Below are 26,843 nucleotides of genomic sequence, written 5' to 3'. Positions count from 1 at the left end.
AGAATATTAGAGTAAACTCCACAGACAAAAACATGGCAAGCTACAGATGCCAAAAGAAGTTCTAAGTTCTGCACTCTTGGCTTTGAACAGGAGGTAGATTTAACTTGTGACAGATCTAATGACTGGCCACAGGAACTTCAGGAAACACCTGCACATGATGGTTATAGAGAAGGAAGCTCCCAAGTGCAGGCTATGGGGTGTTGGAGATGAGACTGCATCAAATTTAATCTTCCAGTGTGAAACACTGTAGACCAAGAGACACAAAATAATTGGGTCACTAATTCCTGAAGAGTTTGTGTTTAACGGAGACCTAGTACAGTGTCTCTTACTACTCTTCAAGGGTACTGGCTGGCTTTCTTAGAATGACAGGGAGAGAAATCACACAATAAACTTAGTTTCAGTGAGAGCAGCAGGGGGCTGAAACTACTGTGGTTTTGTCTCCCTGACTAAATAATATTAATTCCCTCCCTGACTAAATAATATTAATTTCCTGACCCCTATTCTGCTATCCACCCTCCTCCCCAACCAATGTATATCTTCTGTGTACCCAGTACCAAACTCTGCTGAGATCACTATGAGCCACAGTGTCCAGAGATGACAATGGCCATACGTGTGTGTGTGTGTGTGTGTGTGTGTGTGTGTGTGTGTGTTCTTTCTCTGATAAAGGACAGTGTCTGGTAGCTAAAAAATATCCAACAGTCAACCTTCAAATGTTTCTGTCCGACATTCAATGCCTCATCTATATGGTGGGGCAGAAATTTCCTGATTCATTTGTGCATAAATATTAAAAAATTGAATTGAAAAAAGTCATGGATACTGTTCCTCCAGTTAGATAACTATTTAGGTATTAAATTAAATGACAGAAAGAGAAATTTTTTAAAATATTGTGTAGAAAGCTATGTGTGATAATGACTGTAGGCCCATTATACAAATTTAACAGTTGTTTATAAAACAATGAATGTGTCTACATTTACATTAGAACAATTGCTTTCAAGTAAGGAAATCAACAGAAACAAAATCATTGCCAAGTCAAACAACAGTCAACACGTTTGTATGATTAAGACCACAGGACAAGAGATGTTGTAGAAAATATAAGCAGTCATCATAATAAATTTGTCTGAAGTTTGTCTTATTGGGCAACATTAGACTGTGTACAATATTTACGTGATAAAAAACCTGAAATCAACTCTTTTTCAGAAGAACTAATGTTATTTTTTGTAATGTGCTCATGAAGTCCAATGTGTGCAATCCCATCACTTTTTATTTTATTTTAAGGGATAGGCATTACGTCATGCTTACTGAATACCTCGTTTTATTTGTCTGTATGTTTAATTAGAGTACCCTTTTTGCTACACAGTTAAACTACCATTCCAAAAGAAGCATGTAGGTGACTGCCAACCATTTCTCTGCCATTATCCTTTCAACTAGGAGTGCTTGTTCAGTAGCAGAGTTCTTGTTGAGTGTGGGAACCAGAAGAGATGTAGGCAGAAGACTGAAGCTTTGAATCAGGTTGTGAGGCACACTCTGGTGGCTTTATTGGTAAGAGTATCAGTCACTGAAGACAAAGGCCTAGGCTCAAAACCCAATCAGGTACTCAGTTTCACTCTGTCAGTGATGGAGAAAAGGTAAGATTAAAGTTTTATATAAAAACAAAGATGAGGTGACTTACCGAACGAAAGCGCTGGCAGGTCGATAGACACACAAACAAACACAAACATACACACAAAATTCAAGCTTTCGCAACAAACGGTTGCCTCATCAGGAAAGAGGGAAGGAGAGGGAAAGACGAAAGGATGTGGGTTTTAAGGGAGAGGGTAAGGAGTCATTCCAATCCCGGGAGCAGAAAGACTTACCTTAGGGGGAAAAAAGGACAGGTATACACTCGCACACACACACACATATCCATCCACACATACAGACACAAGCAGACATATTTAAAGACAAAGAGTTTGGGCAGAGATGTCAGTCGAGGCGGAAGTGTAGAGGCAAAGAAGTTGTTGAAAGACAGGTGAGGTATGAGTGGCGGCAACTTGAAATTAGCGGAGATTGAGGCCCGGCGGATAACGAGAAGAGAGGATATACTGAAGGGCAAGTTCCCATCTCCGGAGTTCGGATAGGTTGGTGTTGGTGGGAAGTATCCAGATAATCCGGACGGTGTAACACTGTGCCAAGATGTGCTGGCTGTGCACCAAGGCATGTTTAGCCACAGGGTGATCCTCATTACCAACAAACACTGTCTGCCTGTGTCCATTCATGCGAATGGACAGTTTGTTGCTGGTCATTCCCACATAGAATGCATCACAGTGTAGGCAGGTCAGTTGGTAAATCACGTGGGTGCTTTCACATGTGGCTCTGCCTTTGATCGTGTACACCTTCCGGGTTACAGGACTGGAGTAGGTGGTGGTAGAAGGGTGCATGGGACAGGTTTTGCACCGGGGGCGGTTACAAGGATGGGAGCCAGAGGGTAGGGAAGGTGGTTTGGGGATTTCATAGGGATGAACTAACAGGTTACGAAGGTTAGGTGGACGGCGGAAAGACACTCTTGGCGGAGTGGGGAGGATTTCATGAAGGATGGATCTCATTTCAGGGCAGGATTTGAGGAAGTCGTATTCCTGCTGGAGAGCCACATTCAGAGTCTGGTCCAGTCCCGGAAAGTGTCCTGTCACAAGTGGGGCACTTTTGTGGTTCTTCTGTGGGGGATTCTGGGTTTGAGGGGATGAGGAAGTGGCTCTGGTTATTTGCTTCTGTACCAGGTCGGGAGGGTAGTTGCGGGATGCGAAAGCTGTTGTCAGGTTGTTGGTGTAATGATTCAGGGATTCCGGACTGGAGCAGATTCGTTTGCCACGAAGACCTAGGCTGTAGGGAAGGGACCGTTTGATGTGGAATGGGTGGCAACTGTCATAATGGAGGTACTGTTGCTTGTTGGTGGGTTTGATGTGGATGGACGTGTGCAGTTGGCCATTGGACAGGTGGAGGTCAACGTCAAGGAAAGTGGCATTGGATTTGGAGTAGGACCAGGTGAATCTGATGGAACCAAAGGAGTTGAGGTTGGAGAGGAAATTCTGGAGTTCTTCTTCACTGTGAGTCCAGATCATGAAGATGTCATCAATAAATCTGTACCAAACTTTGGGTTGGCAGACCTGGGTAACCAAGAAGGCTTCTTCTAAGCGACCCATGAATAGGTTGGCGTACGAGGGGGCCATCCTGGTACCCATGGCTGTTCCCTTTAATTGTTGGTATGTCTGGCCTTCAAAAGTGAAGAAGTTGCGGGTCAGGGAACAGCCATGGGTACCAGGATGGCCCCCTCGTACGCCAACCTATTCACAGGTCGCTTAGAGGAAGCCTTCTTGGTTACCCAGGTCTGCCAACCCAAAGTTTGGTACAGATTTATTGATGACATCTTCATGATCTGGACTGGTTTGCTAAAACGTAATTAACATGTTTAAAGCACAGTAACACTGATACTGTAATAGCTGCACTGATTAATTGCTGTCATGAAAGAAATGAAGGGATATGTTTGAAAGTCTCCATTGTTATACTATTGATAACCCTGTCTTCAAGAATGCATGTGCTACTTCATTTACTTAGTAAAGATATACATCTGTAGTGCCTTCTTTTTCTAGCAGCAAATAATGTGATTGGTAACATGTAAGTGAGAAGTGCCATTGTTACTATGTGTGCACAGCCAATTTAATGTGTAGTGAAGATGAGGCTTGTTGCCATTCCAAGAGAAGCTGTATTTTGCAAACTTTTATATCCTTATACATACAATGAAGATAACACAGTTCTGACACATTTTCATTTATGCAGTAAAATCAAACAAAAATTAACAATTATTTTACTCAACTTTATCTACAGCAAATTAAAAATAATAGGTACTGAAAGCATATAAATGAGACTTTGTGGTCCCAAATAGCCTTGAAAGTCAGAAAATCTGGATCTTTGCTAAAGCATGTATTACGCTAATAAAAACAACACTGAAAACATAAAACTAAAGACTTTTACCAACAAAACAGAAAGTAGAACGTATATTGTGACTGAGATCTGTGATACGCAGGCCTTCGCGGAGTGGTTGTGGAAATATGAGACACATTTCACTTATTAATGGAATACAAAATGAGAGAACTCATGCCGTGTTTAGCAATGAAAGCTGGTTTTAAAAACAAACAATTTTACAGACAGTGGAGTAGGCATAGTGGTATTGCAAGAAGTATTGGTTTTACCTTGGTAATTGCGTTTATAAAACCATCCTAGATACAGGGAGACAACCACCATCAGAATATGGAAAACAAATAAAAAATATCATGTATTAAAAGTCAGCTCTACATATATCATTTCCACAACACAGATCTCATCTGCTGTATAATTTTTCAGAAAGTTAGGACACACACAACAAAATTTTAATATACTGAAAGACATGTATATACAGAGATCTCCATGTATTCTTAAAGAATACATACACCTGAACTGGAACTTCCACAGATCAAATGTATGAGGGTTGTTCATGAAATAACACCCCACAATGTTTTTCTCAGAATATACTTATTCTCAGGAGTTAGAATCTAGTGACAATATCAGTTAACATTACTTTTACATGTACTATTTGGCTAAACTGTCTCCATTAAACTCTATGGCACTATGCCAGAGGTGTGGAAGAGCATGCATTCCCTTTTGCTAAAAGCTTTTTTCCTTTGATTATAGACATATTTTCACTGTATGAATTATGCTCTCATCATCTTCAAAGTGTGTCCCAAGCAGAGAATTCTTAAGTGGTCCAAACACTTGGAACTTCAAGGGTGCCAGGTTTGGGTTATAGGATGGGCGAGGCAATGAGGTACAATTCAATTTGATCATATGTTTTCAGGTTCTGAGACCTGTGTATGGGTAAGCATTGTTGTGTTGGAACAAGATTTCTTTTGGATTCTTGTCAGGCTGGTTACCGAGTTTGTTCGGTTATCACATATACCTCTGAATTAATGCTTGACTCTTCTGACAAGACATTCACAAGAATGATATCATCACTTCCTTTCACCTTCCATTGGGTTGGGTTGGGTTGGGTTTTTTTGGGGGAGGAGACCAGACAGTGAGGTCATCAGTCTCATAGGATTAGGGAAGGACGGGGATAGAAGTTGGCCGTGCCCTGTGAAAGAAACCATCCCGGCATTTGCCTGGAGCGATTAAGGGAAATCACGGAAAACTGCTGGACGCGGGATTGAACCGTCGTCCTCCCGAATGCGAGTCCAGTGTCTAACCACTACGCCATCTCGCTCAATACCTGATATCATCACTATTTCAAAAGACTGTCATCATGGCTTTGCCACCAGAGGGAGCTGACTTGAATTTCTTCTTTGGTGAGTGTGGATGGTGCTGCTCCAGTGACTGCCTGTTTGTTTCCAGTTCTAAGCGAAGCACTCAGCTTTCATGGCCTGTAATTACCTGTATCAGACATGCCTCTCCATTGGCCTCAAACTGCTCCAACATTTCAGATGAAATGGCTTTTCTCTGAATCTTGTGTTCTGTTGTGAGCATATTTGGAATGCATCTTCAGCAAATCTTAGAAGATCCAAGAGTCTCAGTCACTGCACATGCACTTCTTCCAATGCTCTAACAGTCAAGTAGAGATGTGCCAGTCTGCATGAACAATGGCATCTGCATGATTCACCATATTGGGAGCAGTGGCTGTGACAGGACATCCTGAATGCAGTCAATCATCGAGCCAAATTTTTGCACATCCAGACGGTTTAACTATCTTTACCCACTGGCCAACAGTACTCCTAACAACTGTATCATTGCCACACATCACAAACAAATGCTTGAGGATATTCACCAGTTCTTTTTCCACAACCAAGAATTCAATAATAGTAAGTCGCTTGTAATGAGAGGCTTGCGTACATACCATTTTGATGGTTCACAACGGCTCTGCTGTCTATCAGAACTGTTTGAAACTTTACACTTGTGGAGAAGAAACATCAAATCTGAAACCTCTAAAAGGATGTTTTCCTGTGTATATTAATTGCTGTAAGGTAAAACAATCTGGGGCCTTATTTATTGAACAACTCTCACAACTCTAGTGAATGTGGTTTTCCATTTTTTTCTTATATTCTTATTTTAGTTCCAAGTTTTTCCATGTATGGTAATGTTTTCTGCTGATGAGTGTAGATATGCTTTAGAACTTTAAAAAATAGTACCAAGATGAAACCTGGCGAAGACTGTAGTAATCAAATTTAGTTTCAAAATGTTTGATTTTGACCACAAACTGGAGAAATTAAAGAAGCAACCATGCTGTATAGATCATGTATCTAAAGACAAAATATGAACATGGAAGTGACTGTAGCAATTGCAGTCAACTAGGAACTAACTGCGGAGCACATAGTGAAAGATAAAATAGTACATAATAAACAAAAAACACGCTGAGGATAACAATAGTAAGTGGAAAGAATTTCAGACAAAAAGGTGTTTAAAGGATAAAATAACAATATATTTCATTTAAGAAGCATGAATAAATACTTACATATTTGTTTGTTGTGATAAATATGAAATGGTGATAATAGACTTAAAGTTTCAACTCAAGAAATCCTCAACAAAGTAGACAGTAGATATGTAGATCTGACTTTCTCATGATATATCAGAGAAAATCTTAAGTAACTGTATGGGGCAGTCAATAGCAGACAGTTGCCATAAAGAGAATCCACACTATAAAGAAAAAATTTAGTGTATAATGAATATGTTTTGTCATTGTATGAAAATATAACTTTAGAGAGGACAAGTGCAGCATAGCTCTTGAAATTAAGAAGAAAGTAGATAACAAAGATGAGGAGGAGGTAATTTTCCAGTAAAGAGTAATTTTGTGTACAGGTGAGAACAAAGGTTATTCATGGAAAGAAGGAAGGAAGCTCAGAGTTTAATATCCTGTCAATGATGAGATAAAATCATTGCAGGGTAGAGAAGGAAATCAGTCATGTCCTTTTCAGATGAACCATCCCAGCATGGGCCTTAATATATTTAAGAAAACCTAAATCTGGATGGCCACTGGATACTGGAACTGCCATCTTCCTGAGTGTGGGTTCAGTGTCTTACCACTGTATCACCTTGTTCAGGGATTATTCATAACAGTATTTAGAGTGCCAGGATGTCAACAACATATAAGTTGAAGAAATTTTCTACAAATAGTAATTCAAGTGCTTTGTCAATGTGTTTATTAGAGTCATGGCCAACTAAAAATAATGGAGGAAGGCGTGAGGTTTGAGATGGTCCTCCTATTAGAGAGTGCATTGCTACTCATGAATCATCTCACTTGAGGAATAATTTATGCATTATAGGGCAGTACCATATCTGCAGACAAATGTAAATTAGCCCTTGATGGCACTGTAGCTGCATGGAGGTACTGCATGTTTGTGTTGGTTCTACTGAACAAGCTTATTGATTATGAGTTCCAACTATACAGTCTCCCACTGACAAATAATGTCCAGATTTAGTAACAGTAGCACAGTACAGGTAGTAATCGCTTTCAGTATAATTTGTAAAGTTTATTTATTGCTAGTACAGGTACCTCAGAGTGTGTGCTTTTTATTTTCTTTGTACAGAGTTAGCTTTCCTTAAGTGTAAAAAAATGTTTTCGCAATAAAATTGATGCATTGGTTTTAGTTTTCTCATGAAAACATGTCCATGAAGAGTTTATTACTATGACAGTCACACATCTGTCCTTACTCTTACTTAACGAACAGTGATCTGTATGGTGTTTGAAGAAACATTTTTCTTAAATTTCAAAATAAAATAAAAATATAATTAAGAGGTTTCAGAAGATAAGAAAAAGTATTCTGAGATGAAGTGTGCAGAAGAGTTTTATCAAGTCTATCATGCGTGAATGAATGGTTTATAAATAGCACAAGTGCTTAGGGAAAGCTGTTGAAGTGAGTGGAAATCTAGCATGAGGCATAAAAGCCACAAAAAATACTGTTTTAATGTGTGTTAGTTTTACAGAGTTACTGTGTGCAACTGAATGAAAATCAAATTGAACACTATATGAATTCCATGTCTGTTTTTTAAAGCATTACCAGAAATGAAACATGCTGTTTTGCTCCGTTTTTTTGCTTATTTCTTGTAGTGTAAAATTACTCTTGGTTTCATTTTGATTGAGCCTCTTGCTGAGGAAAAGTGTAAGGGTACTGATTAGATGAAACTTTCGAGTACAAAGAAGTAAAATGGAGATATAAGTTGTGTTTCTCATATCACCGCACATAAAACAAACCTTTAGATAACATTATTTTTACCAGCAACTGAGGGACTTACAATTCACATACAGCAAAATACTCTTCCAGCACGTAACCCTAACAGTATCTATAAACCACAAGAAGGGACTCATTTATGGAAGCAAAGTTCATGAAAACAGCAACAATAAATTACATGATGGCTTATGGTTGGTTCTATAAAGTATGTCAGTGACATGTTATGGTGGGATGATCTAAATAACTCAACAAAGTAAACATCCCCCCCCCCCCCCCACACACACACACACAAAGTTGTTTGTGCTTTATTTTGGATCAATAACATCATTTTGTGCAACTGACAAATGTATGGATACATCCCGAGAAAAGAAATGGAACACTTAATTACACAACTGATTAAGAAACTGAGAACCTTCAATTCCACAAGTATTCTAAGAAACTGTTCTTCATTTCAAAATAAACATGGGAGCAAGTTCATTCCATACGAAAGAATAATACGCACAAATAAATGTCGATAATAAACATACGGGTTTGAGTACACTTTACTAAAATCTGACTGAAGAGTGTCTTGTCCTTCACATTTCAGAAAAAAGCAATATAGAAGAGTGTGTGTGTGTGAGAGAGAGAGAGAGAGAGAGAGAGAGAGAGAGAGAGAGAGAGAGAGTGTGTGTGTGTAGTGTTCTAAATGTACAAAACTAAGAAATGTAAAATACAGTGTTGTACTATCTTAACAATATTGCAAACTTAACAAACATGATGCCTTAACTATTAATGGACTCCATTAATAGACTCAATCCTTTTACTCAAATTTTTCACAAAATTTGGAAACCATCACTGACAACTCATCCAAATAGAATTAAATGAAAAGTGCTATTGACTTTATAAATATGGTACCAAAGTAATCATTTCACAATTAGCAAAGCAATGTTGCATGAAGATGGCTGCGGTTCATGTAGCAGAACACCAAAGTTTAGATTTTTGTTGATCCAGATGATAAGTTACAAACATAAACAGAGCATCATAGATAATATAAAGTCTGGTGTTGAATACAAAATAGTAAAGCATTTGAATTCTTACAGAAGGACTTTTTGGCAATCCAACTCGCTGACCACATGTTGTAAGTAGGTTCACGAGACACTCCCTCACACGACTCTGAAGAGAAAAACAGTACAAAAGTTTATTAAAATACAGATCAATCTACTGATGACCTGAGTGAAAAATACAAGAAAATTACATTGAGTGGCTAAATTACTTAGTTCACCAAAGGAATACTGTAATTAGTATTGAATGCATTTGATGTGACGTGGTAGTGTGACAGAAGATGATTTTACAGACTAAAAATATATGAATGAGGATATGTTATTAATATTTTTTCAGCTTAATTTCAGAATCCCATAAAAATGCTTCAATACTAAACTTTTACATATCCTAAGACACTTCATTAACCTTATTTAAAAAAAGAACATGACAAAAATAATCTTTGGATTTACAAAATTAAAACTGAAAGTTGTGAATTGAACTGGTGTGTCCTGGCAAAGAATGTGTTTTTAAATCGTTTGAACTACATGCACCATCCAATATAAATCACAATTATGGATAGTGACAGTAATGAATGGTAAGTTGTTCTTGCAGTGAAAGAAACCAAATAAACAATTCTCATAAGCATTAGGTAGTCACTAATGATATGATTGCAGTCTTATGCTACAATTAATGTATATCAGCACTGATGAATAAGAGGCACTTTAAGGTGGTTTCATACACTGAGGTGACAAAGTTCATGGGATAGCAATATGCACATATACAGATGTGATAGTAATACATTCACAAGATATAAAAGGGCAGTGCATTGGCAGAGCTGTCATTTGTACTCATGTGATACATGTGAAAAGGTCTCCAAAACAATTATGGCTGTACGACAGGAATTAGCAGGCTTTGAACGTGGAATAGTAGTTGGAGCTAAATGCAAAAGACATTCCATTTCAGAAATTATTGGGGAATTTCATATTCCAAGATCCACAGTGTCAAGAGTGTGCTGAGAATGCCACATTTCTAGCATTAACTCTCACCATGGACAACGCAGTGGGTGACGGGCCTTCATTTGACGACCGAGAGCAGTGGCATTTGCATAAAGCTGTCAGTGCTAACAGACAATCAATACTGCATGAAATAACCACAGAAATCAATACGAGATTTATGATGAATGTATCTGTTTGAACAATGCAGCAAAATTTACTGTTAATGGGCTACGGCGGCAGAGGACTGACGTGAATGCCTTTTCTAACAGCACAACATGAACTTTAGTGCTTCTCCTGGGCTTATGACCATATTTGTTGGACCCTATAGACTGGAAAACTGTGCCCTGGTCAGATGGGTCCCAATTTCAGTTGGTACGAGCCAATGGTGGGGTTTGAGTGTGGCACAGACCTCACAAGGCCATAGATCCAAGTTGTCAACAATGCACTGTGCAAGCTGGTGGTGGCTCCACAATGGTGTGGACTGTGTTTATGTGGAATGGACTGGCTCCTGACTGTATTTGGATACTTAGAGACCATTTGCTAAGACAATTTGCTATCATTCACATTCTGAAACAATGATGGAATTTTTATGGATGACACTGCATCTTGTCTCTGGGCCATAATTGTTCACAACTGATTTGAAGGACATTTTGGACAATTTGACTGTATGATTTGGCCTCCGAGATCACCCAACATGAATCCCATTGTACATTTATGGGACATAATCTGGAGGTCAGTTTGTGCACAAAATCCTGCACCAGCAACACCTTCACAATTATGGAATGTTCAGTATTTCTGTAGGGGACTCCCAATGACTTGTTGAGTCCATGCCACATCGAGTTGCTGCACTACACCAGGCAAAAGAAGTTGTGACATGATATTAGGATATATCCCGTGATTTTTGTCACCTCACTATATTACAATACCATATCAAGTAGGTAGAAGATTTTAATACCATATCAAGTACGCAGAAAAATTTAGTTTCATTCCCTTTTAGTTTCTAAAATAGCCTCAGAGATTAATTCTTGGAGCACAATGGAAGACAACAGTGACTGGATATGATGATATAGAAAATAAAGATGGAAACCTGTGACATCCAGGGTCTCTTCCAGCCAGCTACCCCTGTATTATCTGCAGGAGATAGTGACACAGAGCGACGTGGTGATGATGCTGCTCCTTCTCCCTGACTATTTTTTTCCTCAATCTTCGTTAGAAATCTACGTCCTATGATTGGAGTCTGAGACAAATCAAATGTGAACTCCATTGTTCTGCCTAGGAAAAGGAAAAAGTTCTATTATACAAATGAAATTAAACTAATTCATATTTGTTAAAAATTAACTTTTTTGAAGCATACATAAATTGCAATTTAAATGACAACCACATAAAGTGTGCAAAAAGCAATGAGAAAACATATTCAGAACCTGTGTTCCTTTGATATTACTGTTCACATAAACAGTGATAAGACAAACACAATCTCAGTAGAATATCACCTGCAATGACAAAAGAAAATCTGAATAACATTCAACTTAAGGAAACAAACAAAATAAAAGAGATTATGCTAAACATTGACAGTCCTTTCAAAACTGCAGTAACATCGAGGTGACAAGTTATTTCTTCAAACTGTGATGCTGAAGATAGCAATGAATTATAACCTATTCCATAAAATTTCAGGCATGCAGCTGCATAAATTCAACTTCTTCTTCAGCTGAATACCGTCCAGCCATCTTTGGAGTGAGTCGAGGTGGCTGACGCTCCAGCACTTGCTCTGTCTTTTTAAACCTGTGGACTGAACCACTGTGCATGCAGCCACAGATACACAAGATGCACAATTATAACCTAGATTATACAAGGGTGATTCAAAAATTAAACTTCCCATTTATTTTCCTAGAAACTACAACAGATACAGAAAATATAATATCTAAATTAAACAGAGCAAGTTTTCAACTATATATATGCTGTCAGTTTTCTACATAATCACCACCATTTGTTATTCACTTTTTTCAATGATGAACAAAAGTCTGCATACCATATTCATGAAAACCTGAACCAGCTAGGACTAGCTACAGTCTTTACAGCTTTAAAAACAGAATCTGACCATGTAAAATGCTAGCCACATAGTCCATCTTTCACAAGTTCAAAGATATCGAAATCTGAAGGTGCTAAATCACAAATGTAATCTTCAAGAATCTGCTAGTTCTGTTCTTTCAATGTCTCGGTGAAACTCTCCCATGCGTCAAACAAACCTGTGACCATTCATGCTCCTCTGCTCTGTGTATGTTCAATATCCCCTGTAAGTCCGATTTTTTAAGGGCACACACACTTGAGCAATATTCTAGAATTCATCACATGAGTGATTTGTAGCAATCTTCTCTGTAGACTGATTGCACTTTCCCAGTACTCTACCAATAAACTGAAAACTACTACCTGCTTTACCCATGACTGAGCCTATGTGATAATTCCATTTCGCATTTCTACACAGTGTCACACCGAGGTATGTGTAAGAGTTGGCTGATTCCAACACAGTGGCTCATTGATATTATAGCAATAGGATACTATGCTTTTTTTCATTTTATGAAGTGCACAACTTTACATTTTTGACACTTAAAGCAAGTTGTCAATCTTTGCACCACTTTGAAATCTTATCAAGATCTGAATGAATATTTATGCAGCTTCTTTCAGATAGTACTTAATCAAAACTGCATCATATGAAAAAAGCCTAAGGCTACTGTTAATATTGTCTCCAAGGTCATTAATATACAACATGAACAGCAAGGGTCTCAACACACTTCCCTGGGGCACTTCTACATCTATGATGATTCTCCATCCAAGATAACATGCTGTGTCCTTCCTACCAGAAAGTTCTCAATCCAATCACAAATTTCACTTGATATCCCACATGATCATACTTTTGACAAAGTGGACTGAGTCAAATGTGTTTTGGAAATCAAAAAAATACTGCACCTACCTGCCTGCCTTGATCCAAAGCTTCCAGTAGGTCATGTCAGAAAGGTTTCACATGATCTACACTTTCGGAATCCATGCTGGCTGGCATGGAGAAGGTCATTCTGTTTGAGATATCTCATTATGTTTGAACTCAGAATATGTTCTAAGACTCTACAACAACGTGATGTCAAGGATATTGGACTCTGATAGGGATTCGATCACAATTTTAACGATTTCAGCTGTTTCTCAACACCACTAACACTAATACTTATCTCAGTCATCTTTTTAGTGGTACGAGATTAAACTTGGGCAACTCTCATAGGTTTTCCTTCATAAAGGAGCATGCTCAGGGGCATGCATCTTGCGTGACGAGCACAGGTCCCCGAGCTGGGTCTGGCACTGCTCCCTCTTACTTGTGCCAGGTTCCTCTATCCTATCTGATCTCTTTGGGCCAACTCTTGTTCTTTTCTGACCCCAACGGTATTATGTATGGAGGCCTAGGGTGCCTTTCATTTTCACGCCCTTTAATGGCACTTGTCTTTCTTTGGCCGAGCTCTTCAATTCTTGAAATGTCGGATCCCTTCTATTTTATCTGTCTTCACACTTTCATGTAGTCATCTTTCATCCTTCATCATCACCTTTCTGAGTAACATTCATTATTGTAATTCGGGGATCTATCATCACACTAGGGTGACATCTTAGACAGTCGACCACGAACAGTCTTTTGAAGAATAATTCCACCAACTGCAACCATAAATTGTAGGAAAGACAGCATTCGGATTTGGTGGGCTGTCATTCAAAAGATAATGATGGGTCAGAGCACTTAGAAACTCAACAGTCGGTACAAACCGAAAAACATCAAAGGATTAAGCCTAAACAAATCTCACTCTTCTCAACACACAACATTAACTCCTTGTGCCAAGCTGGAAAATTAAAGTCATCATTGATATCATGAAGCAACACAATATTGTAATCATGGCTCTTCAAGAAATCAAAAACAGTGATCAAGACCCTATGGAAGCACAGGGATACTGACTTTGAAAAGGAATTCCAGGAAAAAGAGTCAGGAAAAACTGTCCACAATTCAGCAAGGGATTTCTTATAGATCTCAAAATTATCGACTCTATCATAGAATTCACGTCTCCGTCCCCCAGACTTGCAACTCTAACTTTGAAATCTGTAAATAAGACATACACACTTATCAATGCATATGCTCTCACCAATCATAAAAATAATACTCTGAACGGCAAAGAGGGCACACAGAAATTTTGTGATCTACTGGATCAAGTCTTAACCAACATTCCTCCATTAAACATAAAAATCCTCCTATGTGATGTCAATGCTCATCTGGGACAAGAAAGAAAATACAGAGATATCATTGGAAAATGGCCAGCACATAAATGGACCAACAAAAATGGTCAAAGGTTAATTGAAACTCGTAGAAGCCATAACCTGGTCTCAAAATCAACATGTTTTAAAAGGAAACCTCACAAATTAAAAACCTGGAAACACCCTGATTTCTGAAAGGGTGACTGGCAACTGGACCATGTATGCGTGGATAAATTTCACCATTGTGAAATCTGCAATGTCAATGTTTTAAGGGGTGAAGACTCAGGGTCAGACCACTATGTTGCGAAGAACAAAATAAAATTAACACCAATGGTAAAAAAAGATCTCAGAAAAAACTGGAAGAAAATTTGACCCAACCATCTTAACAAAAAATGAGGAATACACTAGGAAATCGGGTAAAGGATCTGTCAACTATAATATGCTAGAAGAATTAACCACCAAATTAAAATCCATACCAGATGAGTTGGCTCCAATAAATCCCAGGAAGAAACATGAGTGGTGGAATGAAGAACATGACCAGTCATCAGAAAGAAGACACCAAGCTTGGATAAAGCATCAAGCCCAAAAGTCTGAAGAATCACATCTAGAACTAATTAAGCAAAGAAAGTCAATCCTTAAATCATCAGACAGACAAAACACAAACATCTTAAAAATATCCTAGAAAAGGTAGAAGAGAACTTCCCCAAGAAACAGTCAAGAGATTATTACAAAACCTTTGGGAGATATCTTAAAAAGTATGAGTTCCCAATATTGATGCTGAGAGATAATTCAGGAAAGTTGGCACATAGTAATCAAGAAAATGCAGAGATCTTTGCAGAGACTTTCAACAAACTTTTAAATTGTGATGACCCACTGCAAACATTTCAAGTAGACACTGAAGCACCTATTTTAACCACCCCAGACCTACTACATCCTCCAACTATCAATGAGGTTGAGGTTGCTATTCAGGAACTAAAAAATTACAAGGCATATGGTGAAGACCATGTATTAGCAGAAATCTGGAAGAATGCTGGAAAACCTGTGGTCATAAATCTCCACCAACATATAATTGAAACGTTGATCACAGAGAAAATTCCAGAGCACTGGACCTCAGCAATAATCCATTCATTATTTAAAAAAGGAGATAGAACCAACCCAGATAATTACAAAGGAATAACCCTTCTGGACTGCACATACAAAATTTTCTCCTGCATAATTTATAAACAGATCAAAAACGTTCTGGAACCAAAACCTGGAGAATATCAAGGAGGATTTCAACCATACAGAAGCTACTCACACCAAATTCTTAGCCTATAACTAGGAATGGAGTATCACAAGTATAGAAACAAACAGTTATTCATCTCATTCATAGATTTAAAAAAAGCGTATGATAGTGTTCATAGAGCCACACTTCTAAAAATCCTTGGATCATATGGCCTCCATCCTAAACTGATAAGACTCATGTAACTAACTTTAACTTAAACAAATTCAAAGGTCAAGTTTAGAGGAGAAATGTCAAAAGCTTTCACAATAAAAACAGGACTCAGACAAGGTGATGGGTTGTCCCCTTTTCTTCTTTTCAATGTGGCCCTCGGTTACATCATGACAATCTGGCAAAAAGAAAATCCATGTAAAATCAAAATTGGAGGAAAACCAGCAATAAGAGCAAACTGCCTTGGGTTTGCTGATGATTTAGCTCTCTTAGCCTTTGGCATGGAAGACGTTTGTGCTCAGATCACAAGTCTCCAGAAAATTGCTTCAAAAATAGGATTAGAAATATCCTTTTAGAAAACTGAAATCGTGCCCATGAAACCTCTTTGCATAGATAAAATCTTCATAAATGATCAAGCAATTAACATAGTTCTACAATTTAAATATCTTGGAGAAATTATTTTGCACAACTTGGGTGAGAAAGCAACATGGATAAATACAACCAACAAAATGAAAAAAAGCACAATTTCTAACCTGGTCAACATATAATAAGAAATGCCAGTCAACAGACACTAAGATCCAACATTATAAAACTGTAACTCTCCTGGAAGCAACTTATGCTTGTGAAACTCTGTTCCAAATTAAAAATGAATGAAGAACCGATCAACTCCTCAAGACTGAATGAAGAATTAACAGAACATGCGTCAATAAAAAATACCAGGTTGATAGAGTCTGGAGAAAACTCCCTAATGAAACTGTCTATTGTGAGACTGACCCAGATTCCGAACAAATGAAAAAGTTCTGGGCTGAGTGCAAGAAGCAAGTATTCCAATCTTCAAAGAGAAAGTGAACATGGAATGACTCAAGTGGTCCAATGTGGCCAATCAAGTTAATAATAATAAAATGAGCATTTGAAAGTGGAGTTAAGCATTTTAGACTTCACTTTACTACCGTCAATTTCAGTTTCTGTCTCATTTGCTAGGGACTGGACACTAACTTTGGTGCCACTAATAGCCTTTCCATACAATCACAATGTCTTTGGGTTTTATGAAAGATTATTTGACAATATTCTGCTATGCTAACCACTGAAGGATAATACATGCATTCCTCTCTTGACAGCCAAACACATTTCATTCAGCATCTCTCTATCTATAACCCTATGCTTTGTTTTACACCTATTATGCAGTAATCTCTGTTTCTATGAAAGTTTCTTTACAGTGACTGTATACTGTGGGGCATCGCTCCCATTATGAATTGTACTGCTGGGTACATATCCATCCAGTGCATGGTCAATTATTCCTTTAAACTAGAGCCGTAGTTCCTCTACATGCTCCTGCTCTGTGCTGAAAGTTTCAAATTCCTCAATGATATTTCTATGACTCTACTGATTTTTTATGTAGTTTACTGAACATTTATATCTTTCTGCTTATTTTAGTTGTCCTTTGTACTTTGGTAATCATTCTTGCCATAACAGTGTCAGGATCACTGATACGAGTGTTGATGTGGACATCCTCAAAGAGGTCAAGTCTCTTAATTGCCCTTAGATCCAGTATGTTTCCATCATGAATGGGGTTCTGAACTACCTGTTCTAGGTAGTTTTCAGAGAGGGCATTCAATAATGTTTCACAAGATATCTTATCACACTCACCACTAACAAATCTGTAATTTTCCCAATTGACTGTTGGATTATTAAAATCTCCACTGATGATTACAGTATGACTGGGGAATTTATGTAAAAGTGAACTGAGGTTTTCTTTAAAGTTTTCGGTTACTTCAGGAGATGAGTCTCGTGGGCGACAGAAGGATTCAACTATCATTTCATGCCCACCCTTGATACTTAGCCTTGTCCAAACAGTCTCACATGTATCTTCAATCTCTAGCTTGGTGGAATTGAGTTTCTTGTCTACTGCAACAAATACACCACCCCAATTTCCTATTTTACCATTTATTCATACAGTGAGACCCTGTCCATTATTTCTATTTTGTAAGGAACAATCTAATGCATTTACTTAGATCCATCAACAGTGTCCACGTTTGCATCCCCAAAATTAAGGAAATCATTTTATGCTAAGTTTTTATCACAAATGAGTATTCATCTCCAGACACTGAGACCCAGCCTTTGAACCTGAAGACGACAGTGGCTATGTGGGTGTGAGAGTTGTGCTCGTAAGAATGCGTGCATGTTTTTTTTACTTCTGATGAAGGACTTAGTCCAAAAGCTGAATATTTTTAACATTGTGTTTTATTGTGCCTCTCTGTGACACAGTGCCTTCTCTATGTGATGAGTAGCAATCTGTCCTTTCCTTATGGTTGTTACAGGTGTTATCTGCATATACATCATTATATTACAGTCTGATTTTCTATTAAGTACAAAGCTCTAATCCAATACTACTTCTGGAATGATATCTATAGATTCAACTGGTTGATTTACTAGCTCAAGTTTGCTGCTTTCTTAGTCTGTCCATCTGATTACTCACTTCTCTCTGTGTTCAGTGTGCCAGTGCCTGTCACTGAGTACTTTCACTTATGCTGCATATAACTTTTTTTAGCAATGAAGCTAGTTTGTTAAAACTGCATTAAATGCACTTGAGGGGTCTTTCTGTTGTTTTATGGTTGTGTTTTACCTCTATGTATCTAAAGTTATACTTGTATTTTCACATTTATCTCTGTTACTATTTGTGTAAAACAGTAGGTACATTAAGTGAAATCTCATGTCAAGGAACATGGGAATTACTTACAAACAAGCTGACATAATATAGCCTGCACTGTTTCTTGAACTATTTACTTAAAAATCACATTACCTGGCAGTTCTTTTTTTGTGAATATTTCGCCGTCTGCAAAAGAAGGGTGTGGTGAATTAGCACTATTTTCCCAGTGAGGAGGATGCAGAGCTGTAGGAGGTGCAACAAGTGTTGAGGAACGTGTGACAACCAACTTGAGAATCTTGAGTGCTTCCTTATAGTGAGGACCCTGGTAAAACCAAAAAAGGATATTCAACATGTAATTACTAGCAAATATATGATGTCAAATTCTACGAAATGTTTGTTTTCAAATGTTACAGCTGGAAAGTTACACACACAGGCAATGCAAGTGTAAAGTGTTGTACAAAATCATTTTTCTGTTTTCTGAAAATATTTGTCTGCAAAGTTGAGAAAGTTTGATGTGTGAGTATTCCTGAATTTTGCACCTATGTAGTTAATAACATTTGTCAGAGTAAGACCTAATAAGGAAACTCAAAAACAAACTTTACATAATGTAAGTTGAATTTTTAATATAATAACAGGTGTGCATGAGTACCATTCAGGTCAGGAACATCAGACACATTTCTTCCATAGGTCTTCTCCTGACTTATCTTATTCACATGGCCAATTCTGAGATATTGTCACATTATAAGATTGGCCCGACTGAATATCTCAAAACTAGTTATGTGAATAAAGAAATAAAAAAAAGGAGTGCTAACATTGGCTGTGGGTCAATTACTCATTGTTTTCCAAAACATATTATTTGCATGTATACTATCATTTTTGTGTATGGTTTTGAGAGATGTTCTTTGTTCTGGTTGGAAGTTTCCATCAGTTTTTCTATATTATTGCTTCGTCTCCTTTCTTGTAAAGTGGTCTTGACGACAACACAAAAATAAGCCGGTCTCGAAAAATATAACAATGGAGAGATTCATTTGCTGGCAGTAATATTATATTGGTGAAGCTCAGGTGTATAGCATCTGATAGTTTACTATTAACTTCAACATAAACACTAAAACATTTATTTTTAAGGAAGTTTATAGCATTGAAAACTTGGTTTGGAGATTTAGGATGCAGCTGAATTGGACAAAACTTATTTTCAGACATAATTCTCAAAAACAGTGGGCTACAGCTTATGGGAATGTTTGCTCTCTCCCTGGCAAATGATTGATTATACTAGACTTTTTATGGTATTTTAAGTACAATCATCATTGGGCATTTTGTTTATCTATATCTGCACTACTTTCTTAAAAAAAAAAATTCATTTTGACTCTTGGTAATTTTTTTATGCTATTGGCATTAATCTTTTCAACCGGTTATCCACTGACACTTGGTTGGTTATAAGAACAAAAACTGCTCCAAACCACTAAATAAAAAAGGAGAATGTGTGTGTGTGTGTGTGTGTGTGTGTGTGTGTGTGTGTGTGTGTGTGTGTGAAAGTTGTAATAAACTATTACACCCATCTCAATTTTAAAAAGTGATTGTATCAAAAAGTTGGTTTAAAGAGATAACCTACAAAATTATTATATATGAGGAATTTCTTACCTCTATATACTTTGCAATTACTCTTAGCAGGTCAGCATTAATTAGCTGCACAGCAGCTGATGCTAAATCCACATAATGCAGCATGCAGTGAATAATACCTAATATAGGTAACTGTATAATAGCTGGTCCTTTTTCCAGTACCTAAGAATTACATGAAAACAGATAAGATAATGAAATACATAAAAATGTCTCTTCAATAACAATAAAAGAGAAAGTCATAAATGGAAACAAATTGCATGAAGTAAAAGCTTTCGGCAGTCACATTTGGCATTACTGTACTGCATTTCTGTGCTACTAAATATAATTTCTTTTGGGCTCAAAGATAAAACAGGAAGTAGTAAAACAAGGTGAAATGTAGTGTAAGTTGCATAAGCCTAAATAAAGAGAGACAACATGACAAAGAGAAAATGAAATGAAGCCACATTCCAATAATGAACAGAGTAAATGTAACCACTCACTGTATGACTGAGATCATTATTAAACATTCAGCCCAATATCCTTTCTCAGAGATAACAGACTAAACACACACACACACACACACACACACACACACACACACACTACATTGTCCCAGTGCTGCAGCATGGACTAACTGGTGCCAAATTTCTATCGTATTTCCTTGAGTCTATCTTCCTTTTACTTCATTCTCATTCCTCGCACCAACTCCACTCACCACAACTTCTCTCTCTCTCTCTCTCTCTCTCTCTCTCTCTCTCTCTCTGTGTGTGTGTGTGTGTGTGTGTGTGTGTGTGTGTGTGTGTGTGTGTGTTTTAGCTCCAAGGCAGAACACTGTCTGGAAACTTTGTGATATTTTAACATTGTTTATGTGCTTGTTAACTACTCAACACTTCAAGTGTATGTTTAGTGGTTATGTTTACTCCTACCATTATTTGTATTCCATGTGTGAGCTCCTGTGCCATGATATTATACATATTATTTACAGCACACACAAAGAATCTCTGCATCCACAAGCAGTCATCTACAGTATAACCAGACTTGGTCCATTCATGTACTAAATATTAAATGCAAATTACTAAATCACTGACTGAGTGCTGTGAACAGTTCAGTGGAATATAGCACAGATTCATCAGGAGAAGAGAGTGACACTATAAAACATTAGAATCCACTAACAACATCCATTTCTAGTCTCCCTTACTCATACGTTAATTTCACCTGCCAGTGATGTGACTTTCCTAACAAACGAAATTTTGAAGAGTGGTTACAGGTTGAATAATAATAATAATAATAATAATAATAATAATAATAATATCTCTTCTAGTGAAAACACTGTACTGTTTGCCAACGACTAGAACAATTTTTGATAATAGTCCCATCCTCAGTCCTTACTGCTTTCACTTCAATAGATATTTTGACTGGACTACAAATAATAGGCCAAGAACTGTCTTGGATTATTCTTTGTGTAGTAGTACACTCAGCGGCATTGCCTAACTTACAGAATTACTAGGTCAGCGATTCTATGTACTTATAAATTTTTAAGTACATGCGTACCTCATCTCTGAGTACTGGTATGTGCACTGATTGTGCATTTTGGAAACTTGCGAGAGTATTTATCAGCAAATAAAGTTAGATATCTTTTTTTCCTTTTTATAAAATTGATCAGTGCGTGGTGGACAGTACTTCTGTTACCACTAACTGATCAGTCACTTCCCTTTTCCACTCACGAATGGTGCAGGGGAAGAATATGTTGGCTTTCATTTCTCACATTTTCTCATTGTGGTCATTTTGGGAGATGTATGTGGGAGAAAGTAATATGTTGTTCGACTCTTCTTGGAAAGTACTCTCTGGAAATTTCAACAGTAAATATTTCAGTGAAGTACAATGGCTCTCTTGTAGCATCTGCACTGGTGTTGTTGAGAATTTCTGTAACACTCTCGTGCCAACCAAATGATCCAGTGACAAAATCCACCCACTCTTCATTGGATCTTCTCTATCTTTTCTATCATTCATGCCTAGTAAGCATCCCAGGTTGATGAACAACACTCAAGAATCAAATAAGTGCCTTGTAAGCCACTTCTTTCTTGGTGAAGTCACATTTCCTTAAGATTCTTCCTATGAATCTCAATCTAGCAACTACTTTTCCTGCTATTTGTTTTATGTGGTATATTCCACTTAATGTTGCTCTGGATAGCTACTCCTGGATATTTTACAATAGATACGGTTTCCTAAAAGTTGTCATCAGTAGTGTAGTAGTACAGAAGTGGATTTATTTGCCTCTTTATGTGCAATATGTTGCATTTATTGATGTTCAGGATCAGCTGCCAGAGTCTGCAACATTCATCAATCCTCTGTAGGTCATTCTGCAACTCTGGCTTTGCTAATTTCTTATAGGCAACATCATCATCTGTGAATAGCCTTAACAAACTTACGACACATTCTACCAGATCATTTATATTCATTGTAAACAGCAAAGGTCCTATCACATTTTCCTGAAGTACTTCGGAAATTACCTTTACATCTGTCGATTTTGTCCCATTAAGAGCAATGTGTTGAGTTCTGTCTGCAAGGAAATTTTGAATCCAGTCACAAATCTGGCCCAATACTCAGTAAACTCCATTTTTTTTCACTAAACAGCAGTCTGAGATGGTGTCACATATCTTTCTGTAGTCACAAAATATGGCATCAACCTGGACACCATTTTGTACATTGGACACCATTGTCTATGGTGTTACGGATCTCATGGAGGAACAGAGAGAGAAGAGTTTCACAGGATCTCGGTTTGCAGAAACCATGTTTATTTGTATAGAGGAGATTTTTGTTCTCCAAAAGGTCATAATCCTTGAGCATAAAACATGTTCCATAATTCTGCGATATTTACAACAAAATTCTAAATACCATCAAAAATGCACGGAAGCTGCTGCCTCATTGCCATCCAGCATGCTGGAAATAAATAACTAAAACAGATTGCTGTGAATGATACAGGCTTATTAACTGTGTGCCTTTGTCCTATGACCCCTCTTGACAACAGGAATGACATGCACTTTTTTCCAATAACTAGATACTCTTCATTGCTACAGCAACTTACGATAAGGAGAAGAGGAGCAAGTTTTTTCACATAACATTTGTAGAATCATGCTGGTGTCATATATGGTCCTGATGCCTTTCTGTTGCTAAGCAATTGTAGCTGCTTCTCTATTCTGCGATCAGTATCTCAATATCTGCTACTTTGATGTTCATACGATGATTGAAGGAGAGACTGTATTGCGATCTTATGAAGTGAACCAATTTTGGAAGACTGAATTCAGCATTTTGGTCTTCTCTCTATTATCTTCCATTTCAGTGCCAGTAAGGTCACTAGGTTACTGAATAGGTGATTTAAAACTGCTTACTGATTTTATGTAAGTCCATAACATCTTAGGGTTTATTGTCAGATCGGTTGACAAAATTTTACTTTCAAAGTCATTCAATGCTTGTCTCATTGCTCTCCTTATGCTCATTTTCACTTTGTTCAGCCCTCTTCTTCCCCCCCCCCCCCCCCCCCCCCTCCCCCGGCTAGGTTTTGACTTCTCTTGAATCTGTGATGAAGCTCTCTTTGTTTACTTAAAAGTTGTCTAACATGGCTATTAAACCATGGTGGGTGTTTCCCATCCATTCAAGATCTTCCTTGGAACAAACTTGTCTAAGTCATATTGAAGGATTCTTTCGAATTTTTTTCACTTGTGCTCCACATCATCAGCACCAAATATTTGATGCTGACTACTCAGGTACTCTGCAATTTGCTAGGCAAAAGTATTATACTACCTTTCTTAACATTTCTTGAAATATCCATAGTCATAGTTGCTATCACAGCCTTGTGATTACTGATATCCGCATCTATGTTAACTGATGCAGCAAGTTCAGATCTATTTGTTGCTAGGAGCTCCAAGATGGTACTTCATGAGTTGGTTCTCTTTATTATCTGCTTGAAGTAATTTTTGGACAAGACATTCAGAAAAATGTCACGCGAATCCCTGTCTCTGGCATCAGTTTTGACAGCACGACTCTCCCAAGCCATATCTGGCACGGCGAAGTCACCCTTTATTACAATGAAATGAACAGGAAAATTATTAAAAACATTCTGCAAGTTCTTTCTGAAGCTCTCCATCACTACAGTTCATGACCCCGATAGTCTATAACAGCATCTGATTACCACTTTTGACTGACCTTTGATGCTTAACTTTACTCAGATTAATTCACAATCGGAATCCATGATAACCTTGCTAGATATGATTGAGTTCCTTACAGCAATAAGTACATTGCCAACAATAGTGACCAACCTATGCTTATGATAAATATTCCAATAGATTATTTATGTGAGAAATATTTTCTACTGGTTAGTCTTCAACCATACATGTTACAGACCACACAGACCATAATTTCTATTGTAGATCTGAGTCCTTGGTGCAACAGGACTTGTGGAGGGGGACAGAAAAGAAAAAAAAGTGAGTGGGATGGTGGGCTTCCCTAGTATTTGTGACACGCTATTTAATGCAGCAATTCAAAGTCTATTGCAAGGGCTCACAGGAGCAATTATACAATGTGCTTTATAGCTGAGAGCAGGGATATTTCCTTGTGAGTCTCACTTGACAAACAGCCACACAGTGGCAACATGATCTTGACAGTTAATGACACAAAAACTTACACTTACATGAGTTTTTCTGTGAGAAACATGAGCTAGAGATTGTACTTGGTCTGCTACCTGGCCCCAAGACACTTGTCACATCATTGTGACGGTTACATGCAATTTAATTTTATGGTGACAATATACAAGTCATTTTTATGCCATACAGAATGCTTCTCTAAACAGTGTTTTGTGGGATTTGCATCCAAACACAAATTTTAAATCACAAAATCAAATTTCACATTTTTAGTGTAGGTGACAAAAACTTTAGAAACTTCTCCTTTGCTTTTGACTAACGCAGTATGCAAGATTTGTAATGTCTTTCCAGTGCTCATAAAAGTATGCTGAAGTAAAGCCAACACAATTTTACAAATAGTGGGTTTTCTATTTAAATGAAACTATGGTTTTCAAACTTTGTTTGCTGTTGCTGCTACTTTGAGTGGTGACATTTCTGTACTGCTTCCTGATGAATTCACAGTGAAACAGCTGGCTCCATTTAAATATGTAAGCATGCCAACATGTAATGTGGAATGTACTTTTTCATTTTAGAAGTCCTTTTTTCAAGGAGAGTCATGACTTTTATTTGAGACTAACAGCACAAGGATGATATTCATCATCAATGGCAATATAATCTTGTGAAAGCATTTTTCTGATCAAGAGACTATTTTGGTCTGTATATTGTTCTTCAACATCACTTTTACATCTGCTTTGTTTTCCAACACGAAGAATGTAACCAAGAAAGTTTGGTGTAAAAATTTCTGTACCTTGTAATAAATAAAGGAAATTCAATTGTTTCAACATTTGTTAAGATAGCAAACATGGTAAGTAATGATTACACCTGCAGACATGTAGGAGGACAATTCTACTTCTTGGTCTAATGTTGCATTTGAATGTTTAAGAAAATGAATGGAGTAATGAAACGCAAAGTCAAATATTTTAGACATGTATATGCATGTGTGATGTGTAACAATATTATTTTCTGTATCGTGTATTTTATAAACCTCCAGACTAATGTTTGAACACTAAGAATGTTGACTATGGATACAAGAATTGGGCATCACCATTTCTACTGGACACTATAAGGGCAATGTTGGATGTGTGTGAGATTTGCGGTCATCCTACTACTTATAATTAATTTTGCATCCAGTAATGGAGAAATCGATGTTGACAAAATGGCTCTTAATCATATGTTTTGATATGAGCAACATAATTGTATTTAAAAAGACAACACTGAGATATAAAACATGGAGGACAGACTTCAGCACTCCATGCTGTAACAGAGCAAGCAATTAATTTAGTGTTAATGGTTTGAGAAAAGAAATTATGGGGACATTCTTTGAAGATACTGTTAAGGGTAGGTATTTCCTTACTGTGTTGCTGGAAAACATTGAGTCAAGACTTCACCAATTACATCAAACCTAAGAACTTTTTGCACAGCTGTGTAGCACACTGACAGATGCTAAAAAATCATTGATGTGGCATGCCATGGTTGATGTGAGTAGAATGGTCAATAAAGACGTTTCCATAGAAGATATAGTTACTGTTTTTTACTACATTTTAAAATGTTGGTTAAGGTGTTTTTCTAGCAACTCCAACTATTTTGAGTCTCTGTGGCTGTAATAGAAGAAAATATGTATGGAAATAAGAGTCAACAGTTTCCATGAACATATGTGGGAATGAGAAATGTGTACTTCTTGCAAGGAGGCACCATAAAAGAGAAACAATACATACAACAAGGAGTATCAATGAGTGAATGATTAAATAAATAATTAAACAAATAAATGGAAATAGGAGTACAACAAGGCAGTATGCTAGGTCCCATTTTAATTCTTATCCATACAAATGAAATCCACACCTTAAATAGTGGAACCAATATCCTGCTATTCTCAAATGATACTAGTGTGATAATAAGTTCGCTGAAGCAATTGCTGCTTACAACTACTGATCAAGTCCTCAAGTACGTCCACTCTTGGTTCAAGGCAAACAAGTTCACATT

General features: G+C 37.4%; 1 protein-coding gene across 1 annotated transcript in view; it reads right to left on the bottom strand.

Moving 5' to 3' along the window:
- Window positions 1–26,843, bottom strand: part of LOC126469923 (protein furry) — a 1,144,124-nt gene that overhangs the window by 74,406 nt on the left and 1,042,875 nt on the right. The window contains exons 41-44 of the mRNA XM_050097322.1: window positions 20,230–20,370; window positions 18,745–18,913; window positions 11,328–11,512; window positions 9,303–9,377 (exon numbers count right to left, since the gene is read on the bottom strand). Coding sequence (XP_049953279.1) covers window positions 9,303–9,377; window positions 11,328–11,512; window positions 18,745–18,913; window positions 20,230–20,370 — 570 coding nt within the window. The remainder of the gene's footprint in view (window positions 1–9,302; window positions 9,378–11,327; window positions 11,513–18,744; window positions 18,914–20,229; window positions 20,371–26,843) is intronic.

The sequence above is a fragment of the Schistocerca serialis genome, chromosome 1 (assembly GCF_023864345.2).
Source record: "Schistocerca serialis cubense isolate TAMUIC-IGC-003099 chromosome 1, iqSchSeri2.2, whole genome shotgun sequence".
In the NCBI taxonomy this organism is placed as follows: Eukaryota; Metazoa; Arthropoda; class Insecta; order Orthoptera; family Acrididae; genus Schistocerca; species Schistocerca serialis.
Note: the sequence above shows the minus strand (reverse complement) of the source record. Positions and strands in the feature narration are given on the sequence as shown.